We start from the raw sequence: 15,000 nt of genomic DNA on the forward strand, positions 1-15,000 counted from the left end.
TTGCAATGTGTTTATAGAAGGATTCCAAAATGTGTTAATATAAGCCCTACCTGTCGCAAAGGTATCGGGTGTTTGAAGTGACCTTTGACCTTTGACCGCGTAGATCCTGGCGTGGGGCGTGCGCAACCTTAAGAGCTTCCAACTGGCCAGTGTGACATCACCCAGCCTGCAGGTGGAGTGCGGGGGCAGCATGGTGCAGTCCTGCGTCATCCGCAACGCCAAGAAGAACCCCAACTTCGAGGTCAACACGCTCTTCATCGACGTGGTGCGTTTCAGACTTACGCTTCTGCTTTGCTTACCCCCCTCCCGCTTCTCGAAAAGGGTGGGCTCAGCTCCAGCGGTGCTGTTACGTGTTATCTGTCCGTGCAGCTGCGGCTCAGATGCCTCGCCGCCGGTGGAATTTCACAATTGTTGCAGAGCCCATCTTCTTTTCGGACAGCTTTGTTTTTGCTTTTTGTTTTGTTTGGTTGTTTATTTGTTCCTTTCCCGTGAACCGAAAGTAAACTCTTCCCGGCAGTTAACCGTCCTGTGTCCCTGAGACCTTAAAACGCAAACTCAATCAAACAAGCAAACAAAAACATTAAACACTACTTACACATGATAAAAATGGTTTCTAATCAACGGCTGTCATTATCTAAGTTCGTTAACCTGTTAATAATGACAGGCTTTCGTTTATAAGTGTTAGTAAATACCACCTTTTGAATTTTTGAATGTTTACTAGTGGCTCCTCAAGTGTCCGAACCACGGGGAACGTTTCAGTGCTTTTTTTTGCCAGCCATTGAATGCTGAAGCCGTAGCCACTCAGTGCTGGTCAGTTGCTCAGAGAGCATTAAGCTTTGATCCCTGTCCTCTAAGACCCTCTACTGGCTCCTTAAACATCTACCAGGCTCTATTCATAACCTTTAGCTTGTCATTAACAGTGTAAGAATAGCATGTTGTGAGATTTATATTACCAGGTCCACTTTGTGCCAATTTATTTACAAATTAAATCCTTACTAATTTATCAAATGAATAAAACTGTAGTATTTATTAAGGAGTATAAAATAATTAAATGCTTACTATTAGTTAATAAATTATTAAGTAATGAATATGTAATTGTTTATTAGGGCCTGTTATTATAAAATATTGCCCCCTTAGCTCCAAAAAAAACTTGATTTTGGTTGTTTTGGTTTTCTTTGTGCTATATGAAAACATATTTGTGTAATATCAGCAGCCTCCCTGAAGTGTTGGCCTCATGCTTGTAATGACTGCCACCACAACAGCAGTACGCGACACCAGGGAAGTGTGGTCCAAAACGACCTAACCCTAAATGCCGCTACGCTAGAGCACGAGGAACGCAGAGTAGCAACTGCTGGCGTTTCCGTATGGAGACATAGCCACGCCGAGCCTGAATCACTTCAGCTTGCTGTGCTAACCTTCCGTCGGTTGAATGCTCCGAGTGCCGTGACGGCCTTCTCTCGGATTGTATGTGAAACAGATGAAACCCTTGCGCTGCACACACTGCCCCGGTTGTGCCGTACCTCACCCCATGGCCCGAGCTCTGTGACCATCTCTTCCTCCTCCCCTGTACGCTGCTCCCTTAGTGGCTGCCCAAGGAGGAGCTGTACGCACCTCCGCTGATGATCAAGGTGATTGATAATCGACAGTTTGGCAGGAAGCCAGTGGTGGGCCAGTGCACCATCCACTCACTGGAGGAGTTCCGGTGCATTCCGGAGAGCCAGCAAGGAGAGTCCCTGGATGAACAGCCCGGTGAGGACTCCCAGGGGATTAGTGGGCCAATGGAAACCACAGCCACTGTGGGACATTTCTAACAATAATAATATGAGCTTCTTTTATTTTGTTCTTCTTTACAGAAGAGATTGCTGTCACGCCGAGAGATGATGTCCTGATCGACATCGATGACAAGGAGCCTCTCATTCCTGGACAGGTAGGACTTTCACCCTTGTGTCTGCTATCTAGTGTGGCTACGACATCAGAGTCTTGCTAAAGCACAAATGACTCAAGGAATAATCTGTGATTGTGGGGACCACCTAGAGGGACCGTCCTTGGAGGTCCTACGACATGTAACTGGAAATTCTGTGATTCCTTAGCTCAGGTTGGCATTGTACAGAAGAAAAACACATAAGTGCTGGAACAACCTTTTCAAAAGTGTGACAAAATAATTTATAGATTCTTTAGAGTTCTTTTGGCTGATGGTCGGAGGGTCACATATCTAGGGTTTCTCTGAGTTACTGGCGGACAAATACTCTAAATGAGGGTGGTATGGTCCTATGAGAACTTCCATACACGGTACATTAATGCCCAGTTCAAACCCCTAAACGCAGGGCCTTCTGGGGGAATGATGGAACCTTTGCATCATCACTGACTTCAGCATGGGAAGCGTACCCTGCCTATAAAGTGGAGCTCAATTCTAAACACTGGCCACTCCTTTGTTCTGATCTGGCTCCATGAAAAGGGTGGAACGGCATCAGTGACGGGAGATAATTCTTGTTTAGAATTAGAATTTGAATCGGGTATATACACCATATGTGATCAATGCTTTGATGGGTCACCTTGTCTGAATATTATATGAGTCTGGTTCAAATTGCAGAGGAAGATGTGAGTTTTGGGACATACCGATGGTTGTGACGATCAGTGCTGTTTTAGTCAACCAGTGAAGTACAGGAATGGTTGGGGGCAGTATGAGAAAATAAATACTCATCAAGAAATGCTGTTTATGACCCATATCCATACTGACAAAGCTAACAAGAAAAAGACATAGACCAATTTAGACCATCTGAAAAGGGCCCAGCCATCAACAAAGTCTCCTTTCAGGGATTATCAATTCCTTGCCTTGACTACAGACTACAAATAACCCACTCTCCCTAAAACAAATAAATAAATAAATAAAAAATAAATAAAAATAACATCATAAAAAAAAAAAAAAAGGATCAAGAACTATGAAAATTGAAAAATTGTTTCCATGTCTCAACTTTGACCTTTCAGCTTTTTATTTGTTTATTTGCTGGAAGAAACAAACAAAAACAGAGCAACGGAATTGGGTTTGCATGGCTGAGCTCACTCTCTTGGCAATATATCACAGTCATAGGGTGAGCGTATTTACATGAATCACCTTTCTGCCCTGGCTGCTTGTGCCCCATGTGGGTGTCAAGCTCGCCGGTGTCCGCTGAGGGGCTCACTCTGCTCCTCTTCAGCAGCCCACACCCACTGTCCTTTTGGCCCCTGCGTTTCAACTTGTCTATTGATCCAGGCCGGAGATCGGGGTCTAATTTGTTGTGGTCTAACACGTAATCTTGAACTCATCCATCCGCTGTGGAATGTTGAGCCTAGAGTCTCTTGCAGCTCAGAGTGGCACAATGGAAATGGATCTTTACTTGCATTCTGGAACCCAGAAGCCACTCATTTTAATTACCCTCGAAATTCCCCGAAATAATATAGTTGCAATTATTTAACATATCTGATCGCTCTACGTTCTGGTAATATTTCCCACAATCATTAGTTACATCGGTTGCGGTTGAGCTGGAGTCGGCTGAATGCTACGAAGGACGACCGCGCGTTTTCCTAAACGTGCAATAAACGCCCCTTCCAGCCCTCATCCTGATCTCAGCTGGCTGGCAACCACAGCGCAACCGGTTTTATTTAGAACTCCGCATTCATATGACGGGAACATTTTTCTCTTATTTGTTTTCTGGCTTGCCTTGTCAAAGGACTGCCATCAAATGGCTTGTTCGGGTCAGAACAAATATAAGAGGGACCACAACCGCAGCCATCCATGTGAAAATGTTCTGGGAGCAAGAGGAGCCCAGGGGGTGGGGTGGGGCTGGTATGCTCCCCGGGATACGTTTACTGCCGCTTTTTTGGATGGAATGCGCGTTTCTGTGCCTTGTGGGTGTACGCCTGCCTTTGGCACTGCATGCTTTTCATGTGCTCAGTTCGATGGGGTGCACGCTCGCGTGCGGCCATGTGTGCAGTCACATAGTGTCTCCACAGTCCCTGGTTTTGCCTGCTTCGTGCACACGCGAGACTTTTCGCTCGCAGCGGCAGGAGCAGAAGCTACTGTTTGGAGCCTCTTCTGGTCTCTGGCTGGGCTTGTCTCAGGGGGAGCTCTGGGGCTTTAGGGCAGCCTCACAGTACAGACCCTCCGTTCTGGGCTCCCACAGCCTGCGCTTCGCCAAACCTATTTTAGAGAAGTTGAACTTGTTCACTTGCTCAACCTTTTTTTTTTTTTTTCCACTGGACAAACAGTTTTAGATTGATAACTCATAATAGGACCTGGCCTGAACCTTTGCGAATGCCACATGATCTAAAAAGCATGATTAGGGCCAATGCTTTGTATATAACCAATTTGGATATACAAAACTATACCAGGCAAACAGCAGTACAGAAAAACGAAAGCACTTGGTGCTCTGAGTTATTTCCACATCTTTGAATTCCTTGTGTTTTCTGCTCTGGGGGCAGATGGCTGGACTACACTCCCCAGTGCGTTAAAGGAAACTTGAGCCTCATCATCTCCCCAAAGACTCCACTTTGGCTCCTGCTAGAACCCCAAACTGGGATCTTGTATTCTGCTGAAAAAAAACAACAACAAAAAAAACAATTTTGGTAAAGAGGACCATGTTTGTCACTTAGTCCGGGTTTCAGTGAGGCCAAGAACAACATCTTGCGGGGAAAGTCGACACGACTTTGGTGGCTTTATAGATTTGCCATGGTCCTGACCGGGATAAAAGAACATAACTTCAGATTCCGGGTGCTAAAAGCGGATGCCCACATAGAGGAGCTTTGAGGAGGTTTCTCAGATGGGACTTGGGGAAGCCTACCGGACATTCTTCTGGGCTTTGGTTTTACCACACACCGCTCCTTGGCAGATTTGCCTGGAGGGTTTTTATGTGGGGAAAGGCACACGTGCTATGATGCATTAAAAGGTGATGCAGCATGCTTTAACTTCTTGCTACATTCCGAGTCCGCCTTAACACAACTGCCCCAGTGTTAGCGGACAACTGTAAACAAATGGGCCTGGTACTAATTAGCTGATCCTCCGGGGTGCCCCGTGTGAAGCTGACTTTGTTATTGTATAAATAATGCCTTGGCGTTACGCTGCAGAAGGCGCTGCATGGGTTCAGTCCTCCCTCTGATGTGGCGAGTCGTCGTCGTAGGCAACTGCGCCCCCTCCCCCAACCCTGCCTGCTCACCACAGGAGCCACAGGAGACCTCCTTCGCCTCTCACATCCTGCTCCTACCCTCCACCACTGCGCCCCTTCGCCCCCTCCCTCGGGGTTGACCCTAGGGGAGAGAGCGCACTTGCTGACAGACCTTCCACAACCGGGTCCCACTCGAAACCAGCCATCCAAATCGAGGTGGAGAAGGAGCTTGGCTTCCATGACTGTTTGATTAGCCTGTGACATTTTGTTGATCTGGGATCTTTGCGCACTGTAAGGACTTGGCTCGTCTTCGCGTGACCTAAATAGTCGTCGCTTGGAGGGAAAACAGAAGAGTAGGCGTGAACTATGACGTATGTGGACATTCGCCTCTTTAGCTCGTTCTTGTCATCTGTCACGTACCACACGACTTCCATATAACTTTTGCTTTATTAGAGTAACTTCATTTCACGTGCTTTCTGGACATTCTGCGGTGCCGCAGACATTGAGACAACTTTGGGCAAAAGTATACAGTTGTAAAACTATTCTCCCATAATTATTGCCCACGCCCTCGGTCTCTCAGTGAGAAGTGATTATGATAATTGTTTGGGATAAGTGCTAAAGCAAGTGTTTCTGGCAGGGACATTAGCTTGCTAGACATATCATATAGCCTAATTGATTTGGCCCTGGTTATGTTTGGTTGGTGTTTAGTGGCAACCTGGCATGTATATATCTGCCAGGATAATCTCATTACCATGACTTAACCATAAAAATTAAATTACCCCTCAGAGTTCCTTTAACTGCTACAAATGCTGACATTTGGCATACTCTGTCATTAAGATACCCAGATCAGGTTAGCAGGATCTATAGAGTCCATGATTCTTCTGTGAGGACTGCTTATATGCAGTGATGAAATTACTTTTAAAATTGAATGACTCTGTAGCTTCAGTTTTACAGTTGGAGCGTTTTATTGCATACACCGCATCCCAAAGGAAACACTACTGTTTTTGTCATTTGCCCTGAATGTTTTTCCTATATATTTTCATCACTCCCTTGCATGTACGCTCATCAGGATTTCATTATTTTCCCATTGTTTATCTCAGAAGATGAACTTCATGGGTTGTTAATTTATGACTGGGCTTGGCACCTCTGCACAAACCTACTCCCAAGGACAACAATCGTTTGATTTAGTGTTAAAGGGTACTATAGTGCAGTATCTGCATATGTGCATGTATTGTGTCTGTCTCTAATTAGCTTTAGCGCTCGCATTGTAGCATTAGCTATTCTCACTGTTTCGCTGTCCCCTCTATATTCTGGAGTTATTACATTCCTAAACCCTGTTGCGGGAAAACAGCGGTTATTCTTCATCAAGAAATCATGTTTCATGGGTCCAGCATTCACAATAATAAATACATTTTGCTTGAAAGCACAAGCTTGTCAGAGCTCAGAATGCTCGAGGATACCATCTGTGCCTCATCCCCAGTTTCTCTGAGCCTTCATCTGTAAGCCATACAGGACACCATCATATTGCTCTTAGACTGCACATCCACCCGTGCTAATGCATTGTCAGTTTATGGTACTGTTCTCGGTTATATCAAAATGATTTTGAAAATATCCATATCACTTAATGTGCTGTTCTTAGGCAAAAGTTTTAGTTTGACATGTCTGCTTTCACAATTCAAGGGTTACTCGTGTTTCATATAAATAGCTGGAGGGTGATTAAATTTTCAGCAGATAGCTTTACGCTGGCCATAAATGGCACCTTCTGCTGGAGTCCTTTCAGGAGCAAATCGTTCTATAAACAGGGATTGTTTTGAACATTTTGGATCTACTTCGTTTAACCTTTGAACCCTGTTTGTCTCCTCGAGGTTCCTAGGACCTGCTAACAGCTATGCCTCTGCTTTGTAGCTGACAGATGGCACCAGTTCTGCTATTATTAACATCTCACCTTCGTGCTCAAGCCTCCATGTACGTATGTAGTGATCTGACTCGGCGTGTCCTGCAGCTACCCTGCTGCTCTCTCGCCGGCTGTATTTCAGCATCTTCCTTCTTTCAAGCACCTGCTGCTTGATTATGTGTTAGACCAAGAGCTGACGTGTTCAAGAGAGCACTTGGCAGATTTGGCTGCCATTTTACAAAGAAAGACTTTTGATGTTCTTTGGTGATACTGAAGATGCTGAATTGCTGTTGGTATATCCCCTGCGTGCTCCTGCATGTGTGCATGCTCCAAGTATGGTGGCCGCATGTCTGTGGTGCATGTTGAAGTGACTTCACTCATGACAAGGATTTTTGGAAAGTAACGTTAGCTGGTTGAACAACATCACTCTTTTAAGGTACAGTAATCCCTGGAACCTTAGCTAGTCTTCAACATATTACCTAGAGTAAAGTGTGCATTGTAGAAAATTAACAACAAACTGGAATAAAATTGAAAAAGCTAAAAAATTCCTGCTGCATCCCATGATGTTTCATTCCAGCTCATAATGGGGAAGAGTTATATAATCCTTTGGTGCCAGTGAATTAATTTTTTGAAAAAAGTATGAAAAAAGGAACATTTTCACAATTTATACTGCTTCAGGGTAGCTGCAGCTATACAGTTAAATTTAGTAAAATAAAATAAATGTTACTCATTAAAAAAAAAGACTGCTGACTCCCTCAGGCATAATTTGTACTAGTCAGGTTAAAAAAAAGTACAGTAATTTAAAAGATCAGAATTAATGTTTGAACTCTTTCCAGAAGTATATCCTGCAATAGGCATGTGTGTGTGTGTGTGTGTGTGTGTGTGTGTGTGTGAGAGAGAGAGAGAGAGAGAGAGAGAGAGAGAGAGAGAGAGAATTAGGTATTAGTCCTCTTCACAATTGGCTAATTAAACACATAATTAAACACATGTGACTGAGGGAGAGACAGACGGACAGACAGACAGACAGACAGACAGAGTCCTATTCAAACTACCTCATCCCACTAAAACCACTGTGAAACCTGTGAATTACTGACTTGCTCATACAGTCGTAGCTTTGCAGTATAGCAGGGTAGCAACAATCATCTGAACTCACATCTCTGACATCCCTAGTAGCAAAGATCCACCATTTTTTTTGTCAGTTTAAAAAGTTTCACTTGCACTGATAATGCTAATTTGGATTTGAATCTGTCTTTGAGCTCATAATGGCTTCTTTTTATGCCTACATTGGCTGCAGAGAAATATGGAGAACTTTTGCTCTCTTTGATGAAACACAGAGATGGATAATGTTTGGTGTTAAGGCAGAAAATGTCCAACTGATTTCAACACTGGATGCATTTCGTCTCATTTTTGGCTGCAGGAATTTTGGTGCATACAAAGAGGCATGTGAGTGTGAGTGGTTGTGGGTATTTGACTACAGCAGATTAGGACGTGCATATGCGCTGCTGAGTAGGTCCGGTCCTACCTGCTCAGAACTGGTCCGTCTGTGCGCTCGTGCGACTTGGCCTCCGCAGCATTACAGGTTCCCTGCTAGCTCTCATGTTTCCGAGCCAGGCCTGCCCCACTCTGTGTTGGCTCCTTTGGTACGAATGCATGTTTATGTGACACTCCAAATGTAGCACTCGCTGTCTCCCCAAGCCAAGACTCGGAGGTTTCTCTTTCTACAAACAAAGATATTTATTTTATTAGGAAATATTCGAACCAGATGATCAAAAAACCCAAATTTTCTCTCTCACTAAAGCCAAAGTAAATAGGGCTTTTATAAGATTCTCGGTGTGTATCGACTCGAAGCCAAATGTCAGAAACAGATGAAGGGGCAGGATAGTGGTACATTCAGTCAGTTTTCCACTAATGAAAGTTTGGAGATGTAGACATTACACGAGCCTGGAAATGCTGCCTGGAGAGAGTTGCCCATCTATAGCAGCTTGCCTGCTGGGAGCCTTGTGCTTGCCCGTTCCACACACGTAATCCTGTAACAGCCCTTACAGACAGAGATGTAAGGGAACGAGAAGATAGTGTGTACATGACCTGTTTCCCAGGAGGAAAACGTCTGAGCTGTGCCATCGTTACGTAGCGGTTACATACCTGGTACTCAAACACAGTGAACCGAGCAGGTCAGCAGCCTCGCCTTGTGGAATGCGCCCGCCTTCATGTCATGGCTAGCGAGATGACTTGATAGGTTGGGGCGTTAATGCAACTCTTTGAAATGACCAAACAGGCCTATCTATGCACGGTCAGCACTGTCACATATGACGCTTTTATGTGCTTTTCGTGACTTCCAGACTTGCTGCAATAAAGTATTCAGTCACTGATGCATGTGTTTGGGGTGAACTGCAGTGTGCCATTAACGTGATGAGTCAAAAAATGCTCACGCTAATGCAGACCAACAAACATGGTGATGGTTGTAACATGACCGTTTTTGACTGATGTGGCCGATCACAGTCCCGGTTCTTCAGCTCGAGCGCCAGCTGGCCTCGCGGCGACTCGCTGCTTTACAAGGACTGTCAAACTCGGAGGCCCGTCTCACCATGATGCAGTCATTACGGAACATTACGGAATCATTACGGACCGTGGAACGCTGCTGACCTAGCACACACCAAGCTTCCAGACATTCCAAAGGGCAAAAGGCATTTTGACGATTTTTTTCCATTTTTTTCGCCTTTTATGGTTGACATCCAAAACAACTTCAGAAGGTTGAGGGCAAAAAAAAAAAAAAAAAAAAGACCAACATTGTGGTTGCCCGGAAAATGGAATACTGGTTCATGGCTGAATTCTCTGCAGACAGCGCAACTGTGCTAAAGGTCATTTAAAGGATCCCCTTGGTTTTAGTGAAAAGCGTTCCTAGTTTTGGGTTAAGGTGCTTCAAGATCAGATGGCTCAACTCAACAAGATTAATCCCTTTATCATATCACCATGTATTATAGGGTTGTAACATGGGCTTGTCCTAACCAGCTAAGCACATGTATTTCACAGTCATGAATATGTAATCCTTCTGGATAAGAGGCACTGGACTTCAGATTCGACCTGTACAAGAGTCCTAACTAATTTAAGCACCGTCGCAAATTCCTGAGGTCAAATGATGTCTGTTACTGTGAGGCCTGTCAGTCAAGATGTCTTGTACGCCTCGCCTGCACATTCAAAACAAGCTTTACATTAAAAGTGTGTAGGTTTGCCTTAAATCCAATTACTCTAGAAGTGCGGGCGGCCTCCCTTTTATTATCCTTCGTCTACCCGAACTGGGCCGAAGTTCACCCGATCTTTCCGTTTTGTTCAGGCGCAAAGCCGGCTGTGTAAACGCCCTCCGGTAATTCGGAATTAGGGAGCGGAGAAAGCTGCCAGGCGCGAATGAACTCTCGTGAGTTCAGCATAAATGGAGTCTCAGAGGATCGGAGAAGCGCCATGCTTCCCCCTTGCTGTTCCTGTCGCTGCTGATGGCCGTTATGCTGGGTGCCTCTTTCGGGTCCCCTACCTGTTCTGCCCACCTCCCTGACGCTCTACTTTCAGGTCGAGAGTGAAGGCTTATGGCCGTACGGGGTCAGCAGGCGGGTTGCGGGGGTCTCCGCAACCTGGACCCACCTGTGCCTGCACTTCTGACGATGGCACACATACATGCCATTACTCATTTCAGCACTGTCTCTGCTGAAGGTCAAAGACAATTAGGTAATGGGTCGAGTAAACCTCTGCTGGACGATGACTCGCTTGTCCGTTTGATGTCTGACTGGGCCTTCGGTTCTTGTTTAGATCCAAAGTGTCTCTGGTGAGGGGTGTTGTCTCGCACTGAAAAACACCTCTTTGTCTTTTGTTTGGTGGGTAATATGGCGTTGGCCCGGACGAGAAGTGCACGTCCCTTGCCGCTCCTCCAGAGCTGCCCGCCAAATAAACTCCCCCGGAGCTGCCAGCGGCTCCACGCCTCGCGCCGAGCCAACTGGGAGTCAGCAGTCGCGGTTAAAGCGGGCCGTGCGTAAGGGGAATCGGCGTGCTGGCTGTTTCGGGGACGTGCGCTCCCATCGCGGAAATGCGTGCCGAAACGTCCGGCCTGTCACCTGTGAGGGATTTCTCGTTGACTCTAACAATGTGCAGTGGAAAGAACGGAAAGACTTTGGAAGAGACTCGTTCCAGTGGTCATTTCTCCGTTTCTCCGGCATGCGAGCGCACGGTTCTTTGCGGCACCACTGTTTAATTGCTCTCCTTTCCCTCTCTAACTTCACTGACGTCTTTCCACTTGCTGGGCGCAGATGAGACAGTGGGTGAGTAGGACCTGTCTCAGCAACGCAGCTCCAGTCTATTGAGCATAAAAGCGGTAATACTTAAAACAATCTGCGACTCATTAGGGTGTGTCGGTGGACAAGAACGATGTGATTAATTCCCACGTGCCATTGCTTTCCTGCCCCTGTTCTTCCACCAGGAGGACGACTTCATGGACTGGTGGAGCAAGTTCTACGCCTCCACAGGTGAGAGGCGGATGTGTGGGAGCTACCTGGAGAAAGGTCTGGACACCCTGGAGGTAAAGTGCGCGACGCCATGCACGCCTCACTCACGCTTACTGGGGGCTTCGTTGGTAGGTCATCTAAGAGAGAAGTCTAGTGAAAGAAGCATTAGAGGAAAGGGAGCGCAATGTTACCAAACCCCGCTAACAGGTTACTGAACTCAAGTCACACCAAAGCTGTATTATGTTTGTAGCGGCGGTATTGCAGGGCCAAGCAAAACCCAGCGAAGTGCGTGAAAATTGCAGTGGAAATGCGTCTAATGGCGGTGGGCCTGTGGAGACGTAGCTGGGTCCCAGGGATGAGCCTTTTAAAACAGTCCAGGGCGTGCACCCTCACGCGCTGGATGCTAAGCCAGCTCCTGTGTGGCCTGTGGGGCCAGCTCCTGTGACACAGGCCTGTTGTCCGCATTTTCCTTCAGCACATCCAATCGCTTATGAACAATTTCTTGCTACCTTTGAACGTCCTCGTAACTGAGAGTTCCTGATCCATGTACGTTTACGGAGCATCCGAGGTCATTCCGCTGTGCAGTTGAGATGTTAGACTTGCAGTTAATGTCCCAGACACTAAAGGACAGCTACTCTGGAAGTACTGGCAGTAGACACAATAATGTGTGTTATATGCAGTCGCCGAACGACGAGCGTGAGGTTTTCCAGGTTTTCAGCAGCTGAAATCTGTGCGTACGCGCCCTCTGCGCGTGTGTGTGTGTGTCCGCAGGTGTACGACAGAGAGCTGGAGAGGGTTGAAGGCTTTGAGCAGCTGTCCGACTTCTGCCAGACGTTCCGGCTCTACCGCGGACGAGCGCAGGACGAGGGCGACGACCCTTCCGTCGTCGGGGAGTTCAAGGTGGACCTTCCGAGGCCCCGGGGGGGCCGCGACCCTGCACCCTGTCGCACGAACGCTGCGTCCTGCGCTTTCATCCCTCACAGTTAAAACAGAAGGCGCGCATAAGCGGGCCAGATGAGAGAGAAGGGGAGGTGGGAGGGTTGTGCTTATTAGCACCGCCTGTGCAGCGGTACGAGGGCCCTTTGGATCAGGCCTTTGCGTTCCTGCTGGCCGCACGCTCTCGTCTTTGAGTTTGAAGTCTCCGTCTGCTCTTTGTCAAATCCTGCCTTGGGATTATTATTCCATTCAGGGTTCTAGCGCCGGGTCCGTATAACGCACCGCTCTCGACAAAAAGGTTTCGTTTCGGGGGGGACAGCAGCGGACGAGGCTAACGCCGGGACAGGGTCGCCGAGCCGGGCGTGTAACGGTTCCTCCCCGTAGGTCCGACGGAGCTGGTTCTGACGCTTCATGTCTTGTCCCCAGGGCATGTTCAGGATCTACCCGTTACCCAGCGAGCCCTCGGGGCCTCTTCCCCCTCGCCAGTTCTGCCAGCTCCCCTCTAACGGCACAGAGGAGTGCCTGGTTCGCCTCTACGTCGTCCAGGCTCACGGGCTACAGCCCAAAGACGCCAATGGCAAGGTGGGTCCCAACCAGCATCTCCCGGACACGAGCTCTTGACCCGTCTGCTTCGCCCGGGCCGGCACGTCTTATTTTACTCGACAGGAACTCTGCATTTTGAAACAAGCTTCAAACGTGCTTATAAGCCCTGGGCATGACGTGGCCGGTCCTGGTACGGTCCGGTCAGTGTCAGGCCTGCCATGCTGTGTTTCTCAGGGGCCTAGTTTCCCCGGTCTTATCGTCTTGGCGATACGGATCACGTGTCCTTCTGTTGCCCTCTGCCGGCCCTGTCCGCCGTTAGGCGCCATCGCACAAGGATGACGTCCTGTCATTACCTACTCGGGCCGGAGACACGGAACGTCTCTGTAGTCATAAGGGACTGATGCTGATTGCACAGTGCTAGTGGGACAGGGCTCGAAGCTAGAGAGGATTTTCTCCATTATGTGTGTGTGTGTGTGTGTGTGTGTGTGTTTTGTTCTTTCCACAGTGTGACCCCTATGTCAAGATCACGCTAGGAAAGAAATCCATAAGTGACCATGACAACTACATACCCTGCACCTTAAATCCCGTTTTTGGAAAGTCAGTGGTTTTCTTTTACACTCTCTCTCTCTCTCTCCTCTCCCCCTCTCCCATTTTTCCCGACTACTTTAGCAGAAGTGTTCGCGTATAGCACTGGCACTTCTGGTTGAATGAAAAACTACTGGTTGCCAGCAGGGGTCACTATACTCTTAGCAATGACCACATCACTGTAACGTGTCAGATGCTGGACCTTGATAAGTCACACATGGAGGTGATACACAGATAACAGCACCCCAGAGTGACATTCTTAGTAAGAACCTAAAGTGATGTTTGAATTAATTAATGAATGGAGGCATTACACATTACACCCGTTTAGTGAGTCCGAGAGCTCAGTGTGTTGTGCGTGTCAGGGAGAGTGTGTCTTGTACGGAGACATAAGGCGATGTGAAAGTGGGTTTGTGAGCCAGCGGGTGTCTCTTCACCCAGAATGTTCGAGCTGACGTGTTGCCTTCCCCTGGAGAAGGACCTGAAGATCGCCCTGTACGATTACGACATGCTCTCCAAGGATGAGAAGATCGGCGAGACCGTCATCGACCTGGAGAACCGCTTCCTGTCACGTTACGGTGCACGATGTGGCCTGCCCAAGTCCTACTGTGTGTAAGCAGAGCAGAGTGTACAGAAACGTACACATATACACACACACACACACACACACACACACACACACACACACTCTTCTCTGTCTAGCTGCCCTAGCCCTACTGTGTGCAAGGATAGCAACGTGTACGGATGCACACGCACTTCACTGTTGCACTGTGCAAGTGCCCTCTGAGCAAAACATCTCAGGAGCAGTGTTTCCCTAAGCGCCTTAACTGAAGTGACATTTGTGCTCTAGGTAGCCTACTCCTGCCCACCGACATCTACAGAGTTAATGAAAGCTTATAAAAGCTGCAGCGCTGTATTTCCTGTACGTGGACTCGATCGAGGCTCTCCCTGGCATGTCTCTCTAGGTCTGGCGTGAACCAGTGGAGAGACCAGCTGAAACCCAGCCAGCTGCTCCAGCGTGTGTGTCGCAGCAGAAACTACAAGCTGCCGGTGTACAGGCAGGACAGAGTGCACTTCAGGGGCTGCACGTACACTGCTGCAGACCTGGGTCAGTCACGCGCACACACACACACCATACACACACACAAACGCACCATACACACACCGTACACGCACCCTGGGCCTCTCCCCACCCCCACCCCCCCTGGGTGAAGATGGAGGTCTTTTCTTTGGAGCCGCCGTGCGCGTTAGTCACGAGCAACAGCTTATGAAAGCATCAGCCCAGCGCCGTTACGTCTACGCCTTCCGCCGCGGGAAAAAAAAAAAGGGCTCGCCGGGCGCGAGATCGGCCGCGACTGTGTGAAAACACCGGCGGGGGAAAAAGAATAACTGCACACGTCTGGACGCACGCCATCCATCA

General features: G+C 47.8%; 1 protein-coding gene across 8 annotated transcripts in view; it reads left to right on the plus strand.

Annotated features, from left to right (window-relative positions):
- Positions 1 to 15,000, plus strand: part of dysf (dysferlin, limb girdle muscular dystrophy 2B (autosomal recessive)) — a 59,506-nt gene that overhangs the window by 37,959 nt on the left and 6,547 nt on the right. For 4 of the 8 annotated variants that reach the window (XM_035519682.1, XM_035519685.1, XM_035519684.1 and 1 more), the window contains 9 exons: positions 104 to 265; positions 1,584 to 1,749; positions 1,854 to 1,927; positions 11,495 to 11,593; positions 12,291 to 12,419; positions 12,882 to 13,037; positions 13,504 to 13,595; positions 14,022 to 14,192; positions 14,546 to 14,688. In XM_035519682.1, the coding sequence (XP_035375575.1) occupies positions 104 to 265; positions 1,584 to 1,749; positions 1,854 to 1,927; positions 11,495 to 11,593; positions 12,291 to 12,419; positions 12,882 to 13,037; positions 13,504 to 13,595; positions 14,022 to 14,192; positions 14,546 to 14,688 (1,192 nt within the window). Of the gene's footprint in view, positions 1 to 103; positions 266 to 1,583; positions 1,750 to 1,853; positions 1,928 to 7,043; positions 7,104 to 11,324; positions 11,337 to 11,494; positions 11,594 to 12,290; positions 12,420 to 12,881; positions 13,038 to 13,503; positions 13,596 to 14,021; positions 14,193 to 14,545; positions 14,689 to 15,000 lie in introns of all 8 variants that reach the window. The other 4 variants (XM_035519678.1, XM_035519677.1, XM_035519680.1 and 1 more) reach the window with 2 other exon arrangements.

This window comes from Electrophorus electricus, chromosome 19 (genome assembly GCF_013358815.1).
Source record: "Electrophorus electricus isolate fEleEle1 chromosome 19, fEleEle1.pri, whole genome shotgun sequence".
In the NCBI taxonomy this organism is placed as follows: domain Eukaryota; kingdom Metazoa; phylum Chordata; class Actinopteri; order Gymnotiformes; family Gymnotidae; genus Electrophorus; species Electrophorus electricus.